Source organism: Eriocheir sinensis, chromosome 60 (genome assembly GCF_024679095.1).
Source record: "Eriocheir sinensis breed Jianghai 21 chromosome 60, ASM2467909v1, whole genome shotgun sequence".
Classification (NCBI taxonomy): domain Eukaryota; kingdom Metazoa; phylum Arthropoda; class Malacostraca; order Decapoda; family Varunidae; genus Eriocheir; species Eriocheir sinensis.
This window is the reverse complement of record NC_066568.1, coordinates 1,653,716-1,666,215: the sequence shown is the minus strand read 5'-3', so window position 1 is coordinate 1,666,215 and position 12,500 is coordinate 1,653,716. Positions and strand designations below refer to the sequence as shown.

At 42.8% G+C, this 12,500-nt stretch overlaps 1 protein-coding gene across 1 annotated transcript in view; it reads left to right on the top strand.

Annotated features, from left to right (window-relative positions):
• Positions 1–12,500, top strand: part of LOC126985603 (uncharacterized) — a 31,732-nt gene that overhangs the window by 9,294 nt on the left and 9,938 nt on the right. Inside the window, exons 9-18 of the mRNA XM_050840757.1 lie at positions 730–891; positions 1,691–1,830; positions 4,367–4,472; positions 6,007–6,104; positions 7,426–7,430; positions 9,410–9,444; positions 10,023–10,149; positions 11,047–11,111; positions 11,292–11,433; positions 12,357–12,452. Coding sequence (XP_050696714.1) covers positions 730–891; positions 1,691–1,830; positions 4,367–4,472; positions 6,007–6,104; positions 7,426–7,430; positions 9,410–9,444; positions 10,023–10,149; positions 11,047–11,111; positions 11,292–11,433; positions 12,357–12,452 — 976 coding nt within the window. The remainder of the gene's footprint in view (positions 1–729; positions 892–1,690; positions 1,831–4,366; positions 4,473–6,006; positions 6,105–7,425; positions 7,431–9,409; positions 9,445–10,022; positions 10,150–11,046; positions 11,112–11,291; positions 11,434–12,356; positions 12,453–12,500) is intronic.

Here is a 12,500-nt window from a genome sequence, read left to right as displayed (position 1 = left end):
CACACACACACACACACACACACACACAAAGCTCTTTCAGTCAGGCACATAAAAGAAGAGAAAAAAAAATAAATGCACACGTGACCTACATAAAATACGCACACACACACACACACACACACACACACACACACACACACACATACACATACGCACGTAACGCTCAAACACGTACACGGCTTCCATGATTTTTTTCTCCCTCCTACACACACACACACACACACACACACACACACACACACACACACACACACACACACACACAACTGACCTATCTTTCGGCCACCTCTTTGGATTCTTTTTAGGAGCAGGGAGTAGCGGGCTTTTTTTTTATTAATGTTTGCTTTTTGTGTGCCCTTGAACTGTCTCCTTTGCTGTAAAAAAAAAAAAAAAAAAAACACACATTCTTTTTCCCTCTTAATCCTATTCCTAGCACCCTGAACCCTTTATCTCTCATCTCAATCCTTTTAAAAGAGAATCTAACACCACAAAGCAAACTCCTATACGATCTAACTCCCTTCCTGTGCTTTCTATTCCTTCAGAATTCCTCTCTATCCTCTCTTTTCCTTTTTATCTTGTTTACAGCATCGTAACACCCCTTTTTCCCTCTCAATTCCATCTACAGACAATCTAACACCACTAAATCCACTCACATATACTCAAACACCTTCTGTCTCATCCTAATCCCTTTCATGCAGCATCTAACCCCCCTCTTCCCCTTCCCCTCAGGCTCTGCTCTCGCTCCTGGACGGCGGCAGCACATACAAGAACGCTTTCAGTAGCACAATGAACTCCTTCCGCAGTAAGCCAACTACCCCCGGCGGCATGGTCTTCATCAGTGAGTGGGGATCATCCAGGCACGCCGCTAACGCCGCCTTCCTAGGCCTCTTCGTGAGTGTGGGGGGGAGGGGAGGAGAGGGGATTGTGAACGGCAGGGAGGAAAGGGTTAAAGGGGAGGGAATGTCAGGGTTGTGTTAGGGGAAGGTGAGGTGAGAGGGAAAGGGAGTTGGGGGAGAGAAAGGATGGAGAAGGGGGAAGAAAAAGGTGAAGGAAGGGGTGAATGGGGGAGAGGGAAGAAGGAGAAGGAATGGGAAGAGTGGGAGAGAAGGGAAGGAAAGGGGGAAGGAGGAAAATCTTATCCTAACTAACCTGAACTTTAACTAATCCAACTTCATTCTAACCTAACCTAACCTAACATAATATAACCTCTCTACACCAGGTGAGAGGAGAGGGAAAGGGAGTTGGGGAAGAGGTGGAAGGAAATGGGGGAGAGAAAGGATGGAAAAGGGGGAAGGAAAAGGTGGAGGGAAAGGAAGGAAGGGGTGAAGAGGGGAGAGGGAAGAAGGGGAGGGAATGGAGAGAAGGGGAGAGAAAGGATGGAGAGAAGGGAAGGAAGGGGGAAGGAGGAAAATCTTATCCTAACTAACCTAAACTTTAACTAACCTAACTTAATCCTAACCTAACCTAACCTAACCTCACTACACTACATTTCATTTCCTTACGCCCTCGTCTGCCTAACCAACAGGAAGAGAGAAAAATCTTATACTAACTAACCTAAGTTCATCCTAACCTAACCTAACCTAACCTAACTTTAACTAACCTAAGTTCATCCTAACCTAACCTAACCTAACCTAACCTAACCTCACCACATCTCACTCCCTCATACCCTCGTCCCTCCCCGCGCTGACAGGCCAACAAGATCGGGGTAGACGCCAGCACCAACTACAATTTCGGCAAGGGACAGATCGATTACCTCCTGGGCACAAACACCGGCCGCTCCTTCGTCGTGGGATACGGCAGTGGACCGGAGAGGCCACACCACCGCTCCAGGTAAGGCCAGGTGAAGCTGTGTGGAGGGGGGGAGGTAAGGGAAGGGAGGTGAAGGGTAAGAAAGGGAGAGTGAAAGGAAAGAAAAAGAATGAAAAGGAAGAAAAAGAAGAGAAGATTAGAAAGAAGAGATTGGGAAAAAACGTAGATGAAAAGAGAAAATGGAGAAGAAATGGAGGAAAAATTAAGTAGGAAAGTGCAGCAAAGGAGAGGAATGGAGAGGAGAAAGAAGATAGGGAAACATGGAAACGCAGGCAACAGAAAGCCTATTGGCTCATTACGAGGTTGCCCGCTTTGGTGATTTAATCTGCTCGACAGCCTGGGGCCTGGGGAGCAGATGAAAGCACCTCGACATTGAGGAGTAGATGAAAGCACCTCGATATTGAGGAGCAGATGAAAGCAACTCAATATTCAGTTTACTCCCGACGCAGCGAAGTGACGGTCGATTCTATATTTGAAGGAGTTGATAGTATTCGCATTTACTACTTCTGAAGGAAGATTGTTCCAGTGACGGATGATTCGGTTTGAAAAGAAACTCCTTCCGATGTCTGTGTTACATCGCTTAGACTGAATGGGTAAACCGTTATTTCTAGTTCTTAGGTTGGTTTGCAATTCAAAGAAATTGGAGTAATCGACGTTATTGAATTTTTCAGATACTTGAAGACTTGAATCATATCTCCTCGTAGGCGTCTTTTCTCTAATGTAAAGAGATTGAGTCGCTTGAGTCGTTCCTCGTACGGTTGAGCCCTTAAGGTTGGTATCATTTTCGTGGCGCGTCGCTGAATCCTTTCCAGTAAATCAATGTCCTTTCTGTAATTAGGAGACCAGAACTGTACTGCATACTCGAGGTGCGGTCTTACCATGGAATTATACAAGGATAGCATCACGTCTGGCGTTTTACACTCGAAGTTCCTCGCTATGAACCCGAGCATAGTGTTGGCTTTGTTGTATGCTTTTTACAGTGATTCGCGTGTTTCAGGTCACTGCTGATAGTGACTCAAGATCCTTTTCCTCCTGCATCGCTTGTAGAGGTCTCCCATTCATGATGTATGTGTGGTTACTATTTCTGGACCCAATGTGCATGACTTTGCATTTGTCAACATTAAAAGACATTTGCCATTTTTCCGACCATTCGATAATGTGATTGAGGTCTTTCTGAATGATTTCGCAGTCGGTCTTTGTGAGGGCCTTTCCCCCCACCTTAGTGTCATCAGCAAATTTCGATATTGTGGATTTCAGTCCTGCTTCGAGGTCGTTGATATATATGATGAAGAGAATGGGTCCCAGCACTGACCCTTGAGGCACTCCACTAGTGACTGGAAGCCAATCGGAAGGCTGTCCGTTGAGTAGTACTCGTTGTTTTCTGTCGGTGAGCCAATCTCTTATCCACGCGATCAGATTGGCTCCAATGCCCGAGTGCAGTTTCTTAAGGAGTCTCTCGTGCGGTACTTTGTCGAAGGCTTTCTGAAAGTCCAGGTATATAACATCACTGGGATGTGGGCATCCCAGTTCTTATATATACCTTGGAAGAAGTCTAATAAATTCGTTAGGCAGGAGCGCTTGTTTCTGAAGCCATGCTGGGTGTCGGAGATTACATTATTGTCTTCTAGAAACTTAACAAGTTTGTCTCTAATAATCTTTTCGAGTATTTTTCCTGCCACTGATGTCAAACTTATGGGCCTGTAGTTTAATGCAACGCTTTTGTCTCCCTTTTTGATAATTGGTGTTACGTTCGCCATCTTCCAGTCTTCCGGGACCTTTTTCAATTGAACAGACTGGTTGAATATGTTAGTGAGTGGCTGAAGTATTTGTTGTTTAAGCTCTTTTAATAACCGCGGGGACAAACCGTCAGGTCCTGTTGACTTGTTCGTGTCGAGTTTATCCAAATACTCTTTCACTTCTTGGTCGCATATTGAGTCAATTTTCAGGGGCGTGATTCCCCTCGGCGGGTCAGGTCAGGTCAGGAGGAATTGAAGGAGAAAGAGAGGTGTGGAAGGGAGAATGTAGGAGGAAGAAGAAGGGAGATAAAGAAGGGGATGAAAGTGTAAAAAAAAGAGAAAATAAAACTAAACTGAGAAAATGGAAAAGGAAAGTGACTAACCTCTCTCTTTCTCTCTCTCTCTCTGGTTCACTCTTTTCTTTCTCATTTTTAAACTTCTTCCTTTTCTTCTAATCGTTTTCTCTCTTTATCGCCTTTCTTTTCAACCTCTCTCTCTCTCTCTCTCTCTCTCTCTCTCTCTCTCTCTCTCTCTCTCTCTCTCTCTCTCTCTCTCTCTCTCTCTCTCTCTCTCTCTCTCTCTGGTTCACTCTTTCCTTTCCCTTTTCTTTCTCATTTTTAAACTTCTTCCTTTTCTTCTAATCATCTTCCCTCTTTATTATCTTTCTTTTCAACATGTTTATTTTCTTTCTTATCTTATCATCTCTCTCTCTCTCTCTCTCTCTCTCTCTCTCTCTCTCTCTCTCTCTCTCTCTCTCTCTCTCTCTCTCTCTCTCTCTCTCTCTCTCTCTCTCTCTCTCTCTCTCTCTTTTTCCCCCCCAGCTCCTGCCCTGACATGCCCGAGTACTGTGACGGAAATTGGGCCCTTAGCCAATCTGGTCCCAACCCTCAAACCCTCTATGGCGCCCTCGTTGGTGGACCCGGCCAGGTTAGTACAGTCACCCCTTACAAATGAGGTTCCTGATGTTTTCTATGGTGTTTGTGAATGTTTTAGGTTAGTACAGTCACCCCTTACAAATGAAGTTCTTGATGTTTTCTATGGTGTTTGTGAATGTTTTAGGTTAGTACAGTCACCCCTTACATATGAGGTTCTTGATGTTTTCTATGATGTTTGTGAATGGTTTATCTTCTATATACACTACGTTAAAGAGTTGGGGAGTTAGTGATATGGTTAGTTTATTTGATTTTTAGTTATTTATGAAGGTACAGACATTAAGATAGCTACCCCTTAAAAAATGAGTTTAGTACGCGTTTTCTCTGAATCTTTACAAACACATTCTGAACAGGATTTAAACGGAAGACTTCTTTAATAATCTCTGCGCTTGTATTTTATTAGGTTTTCGTTAGATTTAGTAATTTAATAAAGCATAGCGATATAAGACAACCTCCCTTTATAAGAAGTTACTATACGTTTACTATTATTTATAAAGACACGTTCTGAACAGGATATAGACAGAAGACTTCTTTAATAATCTCTGGCCTTGTATTTTATTAGTTTTTCGTTAGATTTAGTAAGTTAATAAGGCATAGCGATATAAGACAGCCTTCCCTTATAAAGAAATCACTATACAATTTCTCTGACCTATTAAAACAGGTTCAATACAGGTTTTAAATGATGGAAAACCTTATTAATTTTCCATCTCACTTTTTTTAGTATATGCTCGTTAGATTTAGTAAGTCATTAAGGCATAGCGATATAAGACAGCCTTCCCTTATGAAGAAATCACTATACAATTTCTCTGACCTATTAAGACACGTTCAATACAGGATTTAAATGATGGAAACCCTTATTATTTTCCTACCTCACTTTTTTTTTAGTATATGATCGTGTGTTTGAGGTTTATTAATACATTTGTAGCTTCTGTATTACCTGTTCAAATCATATACGTTAATATACCTGGGCTAATTCTGATACTTAACACCTGTATGTCATTTTAAATAGGAGTTTGCAGAAGTGTATGTTATATAATTAGTTTGTTTGTTTGTACCTATTTTTTTTCTTTAACTGATATATATTAATTTTGTCTTTCTTCTTTTCTCCCATTTTTTTTTCTGTCTGTCTGTCTATCTATCTATCTTTTCTCTCTCTCTCTCTCTCTCTCTCTCTCTCTCTCTCTCTCTCTCTCTCTCTCTGGTTCACTCTTTTCTTTCTCTCTCTTTTCTTTCTGACTTTTCAAACTTCATTCTTTCCTTTAATTCCTTTCATTCCGTTTTCTTTTCAACCTGTTTCTTTACCTCTCTCTCTCTCTCTCTCTCTCTCTCTCTCTCTCTCTCTCTCTCTCTCTCTCTCTCTGGTTCACTCTTTTCTTTCTCTCTCTTTTCTTTCTGACTTTTCAAACTTCATTCTTTCCTTTAATTCCTTTCATTCCGTTGTCTTTTCAACCTGTTTCTTTACCCTCTCTCTCTCTCTCTCTCTCTCTCTCTCTCTCTCTCTCTCTCTCTCTCTCTCTCTCTCTCAACAGGACGGTAGCTACAATGATGACAGAAATGACTATGTGAAGAACGAGGTCGCTTGTGATTATAACGCGGCCTTCACCGGAGCTCTCGCCGCCCTGGTCTAGTCCGGATAAGCGGGGCAGCCTGTCCGGATAACTGAGGGCCCGTCTTTCTCGCTTATCCGGACTTGAGAGATAGTACGGTTAATGAAAGATCGTTCCGGATAATTGAGGGTCCTTTTTTCGTTTATCCGGATTAAAGAGAATTGGTTCGGATAACTGAGTGACTTATTGTTTGTTTATCCGGTTTAAAGAGACGATCCGGATATATGAAAAGGGGACTAAGGGGAATTTTCTCAGTAATCCGGATAAATGAAGGGATGATTGATGGTTTTATTCAGTTATCCAGACTAGAGAAAGACGATCCGGATAAAGGAATAAGGGATTAAGGGTAATTTTCTCAGTAATCCGGATAAATAAAGGACTAATTGATGGTTTTATTCAGCTATCCGGACTAGAGAGAGACGATCCGGATAAAGGAAGAAGGGATTTAAGCTAATTTTTCAGTTATCCGGATAAGGGAATGGGAGATTTAGGGTGATTTCTCAGTTATCCGGATGAACGAGATCGGCTCCGGATAAACGATAAGGAACCTCGAATATGAATATCCGATTAAAACACCAAATAATCTTAAATGTTTCGATTGAAGACGTAAATAAATGCAAAATAAATAAAAATAAATAAAAATGTGTGTTTCAATTACTTTTGGGGAAAAGGTTACCGAGTGGTCAAGCTAAGCATTACTACTACTACTACTACTACTACCACTACTACTACTACTACTACTACTACTACTACTACCATAATCTAAGAAAGCGTCTGATATTTAAGGGTAACTCGCTAAGACGGAGAGAGAGAGAGAGAGAGATGAAAGGGAAGAGAAAGAGAAGGAGAAAAGTAAGAGAAAGCAAAAGAAAGGAGAAAAAGAAAAAAAAAGATAAAAATAAAGATAGGTTAACAATAATAAAGAAAAGAGAAAGGAAGGAAGGGAAAAAGAAAGAGAATTAGAAGAATTAAGGAGAGAGAGAGAGAGAGAGAGAGAGAGAGAGAGAGAGAGAGAGAGCGAGAGAGAGAGGAGGAGGAGGAGGAGGAGAGGAGAGAGAGGAGGAGGAGGAGGAGGAGGAGGAGGAGGATATGGACTTTAATCAGCCTTGGGTACAGCTGTACAATCACACCGTCAAATTTTCCAATGCGAGATTATGATTATTATTATTATTATTATTATTATTATTATTATTATTATTATTATTATTATTATTATTATTATTATTATTATTATTATTATTATTGTCATTCTCTTTCTTCTTCTTTTCTTCTTCTTGACTAGTTTTGGTTATTTTTATTGATTATTCGTCTAATACGATTTATCTATTACTTGTGTTGAAGTATAAGCAATGATAATATTAATAATAATAATAATAATAATAATAATAATAATAATAATAATAATAGGACACAATGATACTTAAAATATTGATGATTCTACTACTAAAACTACTACCACTACTACTGCTACTACTACTACTACTACTACTATTACTACTACTACCACTATCATCACTACTACTACTACTACTACTACTTCTACAGCTAAATAATAACAATAACCATAAAAAAAAACACAACCACCATAACCACCAAAACCATAACCAAAATCACCACCAAAATTGAAAAAATAAAAAAAAAGTAATTAAAACCGACAACCAAAACTACCTGTGCTATCTAGGCTATCCTTCAGGCATCTCACCTCTACATGCGTTGCTCAGAGAGGTGAACGATGCCCAGGTGATAGGTACGAAGGGGTTACACCTGGGAAAGCATGGACCAATCAGCGACAGGTGAGAGTATATATTAAAAAGGTCCCACGAGAAATAGTGTTGGGTCCGCTGATATATCTTTTTCGAGGGTGTTTCGAGAGGGTTTTGGGAGGTTTGACCTGGGTTTGTTGAGGTCAAGGCAGAGAGAGGTGGAATTAGAACCTTTACCGGGCCAGGATGGAGTATTCTAACACCAAACAGAGAACCAAGTGGAGAGGTGGAATTATAGCCCTTGCCGGGGCAGGATGGAGTACACAAACACCAGACAGAGAACCAGGTGGAGAGGTGGAGTTATAACCTTTACCGGAGCAGGATGGAGTACACTAACACCAGACAGAGAACCAGGTGGAGAGGTGGAATTATAACCTTTACCGGGGCAGGATGGAGTATACTAACACCAGACAGAGAATCAGGTGGAGAGGTGGAATTATAACCTTTACCGGAGCAGGATGGAGTACACTAACACTAGACAGAGAACCAGGTGGAGAGGTGGAATTATAACCTTTACCGGAGCAGGATGGAGTACACTAACACTAGACAGAGGACCAGGTGGAGAGGTGGAGTTAGAACCATTACCGGGACAGGATGGAGTACACTAACACCAGACAGAGGACCAGGTGGAGAGGTGGAATTATAACCTTTACCGGGGCAGGATGGAGTACACTAACACCAGACAGAGGACCAGGTGGAGAGGTGGAATTATAACCTTTACCGGGGCAGGATGGAGTACACTAACACCAGACAGAGAACCAGGTGGAGAGGTGGAATTATAACCTTTACCGGGGCAGGATGGAGTACACTAACACCAGACAAATAATAACACACTACCAGTTAATAATATAATACCACACCGCCACCGCCAGTTAAAAAGTAATACCAAACCAATAACATGTGATAAGATAATGATCTCACCCACTGTTGATAAGTTATTGAAAAATGTGAACAAAATCTGCTATCGTGTCGCGTGGTTTTCAAGGTCTGGTGAAAAGGTCGCGGAGTGCAAGGGCGTTGGCAACCACTGCTGAAGATGTAGTTTGACCCTTCTTCTGTACCATGGGCGTTGGCAACCACTGGTGAAGATGTAGTTTGCCCCTTCTTCTGTACCATGGGCGTTGGCAACCACTGCTGAAGATGTAGTTTGACCCTTCTTCTGTACCATGGGCGTTGGCAACCACTGGTGAAGATGTAGTTTGACCCTTCTTCTGTACCATGGGCGTTGGCAACCACTGCTGAAGATGTAGTTTAACCCTTCTTCTGTACAATGAACGTAAAAAAACACTCATGGAAACTCGATTAACCTCTTTTTTCGGCCTTTGGATAACTTATATATTTACCTGAGCATTCTGTCTACCTGTGGCATGGACTCTCGAAATGACTTACAAATTTAAGGACGAAGAACTCATATTGTAGTTGTGAATTGTGAGTACGAATGAATGTAGTTGCTAATTCTGAACTTTAGCAATACAATGTCACCGTGAGACACCTTTTTCGTTACCTAAGCTCACGTGATAACTCGTGTTTGTTTGTCTGTTACCTGGTGCCATATTTCCCAGGTCGCGAGCGAATCCACATGCTACCGGAGCGCGAGGTAAACAGTTTCTTTTGATAAGCGGAAAGAACAAATAATGTCACGTATCTTGTTGGTGTGAATGCCTCAAGATGTGACCCCCGAATGCAGGAGTGAAGGGCAAGGTGCAGAGTGGATGTTGCAGCTGTTGTTGGTGAGTCACGTGAGTTTTATGTGACTGAAAGAATGAAATAGAAAAGAATGAATGTTTTTGTTGTTGTTGATGAGGTACTGAGTGGAGAAATACACGGCTGAATGAAGGAATGATTTTTCAGTCACCGCCGAGTGGCCTTCTGAAGACCACCCATCAACCCGGACTCTAGAAGAAGCCGTCCAAGTGAATCAAGAATGAGTTCCGGGGTGCGGCATGAGCCAAGTATAGCTGGCGCCACTATAAAAATTGCCTGCGCCATGACGGGGTTTGGCCGACCACCAGGCCCCTGAAGAAAGCCTACCGCGCTACAGGCGAAGACGTAAAAAAAATATAAAAAAAGATAAACCGATAAATGAAATCACTTTTACATTATTTTTCATTCCTTTCCGTTTTTTTTTTTCGTGCATATGTTAACCAGCGCGTGTGAAAGCAGTGACGTCATCAGGGAGGGAGGGAGGGGGGGAGGGGGCCTCTGGGCACATATAAGGGCGCGGTCGAATCCTTGGAGGTCAGTAGTCCTAGCACCGCCAAGATGAAAGTACTCCTGCTGCTGTTCGCTCTCTATCAATCAGGTAATGTATTAATTGAGGTTGTCCAAATTCCCTCTGCAAAAGTTAACTAGTATCTTCATTCCTTCATCCCATCCGCTGGTAAACTCTACAACAGCCTTCCTTTGTCGGTATTTCCTCCTGCCAATGACTTGAACGCTTTCACGAGGGGAGTATCAAGCTGTCCAAATCCCTTCTGCAAGAGTTAACCATCATCTTCATTCCTTCATCCCATTCCATTTTAGGAGCAGTGAGTAGCGGGCTTTTTTTTCCATTATTGTTTTTTTTTTTTTTTTTTGCCCTTGAACTTTCTCCTTTGCTGTAAAATAAATATAAACCTGCAACAGTTTCCTCGAGGTCGGGCGTTCTGTATCGTCTCCGTCAGTTCTTCCCCCCCTCACGGATGCTATCCATATACAGGGGCCTTGGCCGCCCTCGTATGTAGTATGCATCTGCTAGACAGGATAGTGTAAAAGTTTCTTCGTCTCATCAACTCCCCTCATCTTACTAGCAGTTTCTGTCTCTTAAATTTCGCCGCATTGATGCCTCTTTTTCTATCTTCTATCGATATTTTTCCGCTGACTGCTCTTCTAAACTTGCTAACTGAATGTCTCCCCCCCACCCCTCCCATCCATTCAGTAACTCATTGATCTGTCCATGCATCAGCTTATCCACCTTTGCATTTATTAACACGTCCATCTGTCTATCTATTAACTTATTCACCTTTCGTAACTTTAGATCAACACATTTCTTTTTTTCGTTCACTAACTTCCCCTTAAAAATAAAATTAAAAGATTCGTTTAGTCACCGCTACAAAGTATAGAGAGCGCCCGCTTTCTTTCCTTCTTTCCCGACTCACTACCTATCTATCTATCAACTTATCCACCTCTCCACTGATCCACCTGTGCTGCCCTTCCCCAGGGTTCGCCGCGGCCCCAGAGGTCCAGAACATTGCCAACCCTTGCTCTGGATCCGGCTATGCCCAGGTAAGACACACACACACACACACACACACACACACACACACACACACACACACACACATCCTCCCACCATCAAAAATTACCCCCCTTCCTTTCTTACGACTTCTTACACATCATACCTTCTTTTATATCCTCTTGCACACATTCTACAGCATCCTATGTATCCTTCACTCCCTCCTTCAGGCCCTGTGCATGTCCTATGTGTTCTACGAGGCCCAGCGGTCCGGCGTGCTGCCCAGTGACCAGCGTGTGACCTGGCGTCAGAACTCTGCTCTCAACGACGGCAGTGATGTGGGGCATGATCTCACCGGCGGCTACTATGATGGTGAGGGGGGAGGAGGAGGAGGAGGAGGAGGAGGAGGAGGAGGAGGGAGAGAAAGAGGGAGGAAAAAGTGAGAAAAACATGACATAAATTCTACTGTATATCCTGTTTTTACACACACACACACACACACACACACACACACACACACACACACACACACACACACACACACACACACACACGCACTTATCACAACGGGCTCTACACCTGTCGTTTCCCACACCTGGTCTTTCTAATTAGTGATAACACAGGTCAGATGGTACGTGGACAGCCAGGTATGCAGGGATGGGGGGGGGGGGGGGCTGATAAGGAGGAGAAGAAGAAGGAGGAGGAGGAAAACATAGAAGAAGAGAAGGGACTGGAAGAATAGTAATGGGATAGGAAGATGAAGAATGGTGAGGAAAAGAGTAGAAGTAGAATAGAGAGATGAAGAAAAGATTTTGAATAAGGGAAGTAAAAGAGGAAAGTAGAATGATGGGAGAGGAAGAGGAAGGATGATAAAGGGGGGGAAGGAGGACAGTTAAGCACGGATGGGTGAGAAGGAAAATGAAAAGAAGGAAAGGAAGAATAACAAAGAGGGTGAGTAAAAGAAAATTAGTGCAGTCCGCCCTATAAAATCTAGAGAGCGCCGCATTTTCCTTCGTCCCCACTTCTAAAAAAGAAATATAAACAGAACCTTAGAAATTGGGGGGTACTCACTAGGAAAAGTTGATGCTGAGGCTCCCTTCGGACTCTATACCTGTCGCTTCCCACACCTGGTCTTCCTAATTAGTGAAAACACACATCCTTCTTCTCCCTCTTTTTGTTCTCCTTCCCCTTTTCCCGGCAAGATAAAAATTTGTGCAGTCCCCCATAAAAACTTCAGAGAGCGCTACGTTTTCCTTCCTTCCTTTACCACTAACGGCCCTTTCCTTCCCTCACAGCGGGCGACCACGTCAAGTTCGGCTTCCCAATGGCCTTCACCGCCACATTGCTCTCCTGGGGCCTCATAGATTTCGAGTCAGGACACAGTAGCGCGGGTGAGTCAGCGTGAGTCAGTCAGTCAGTGAGGTGAGTCAGTAGTATGA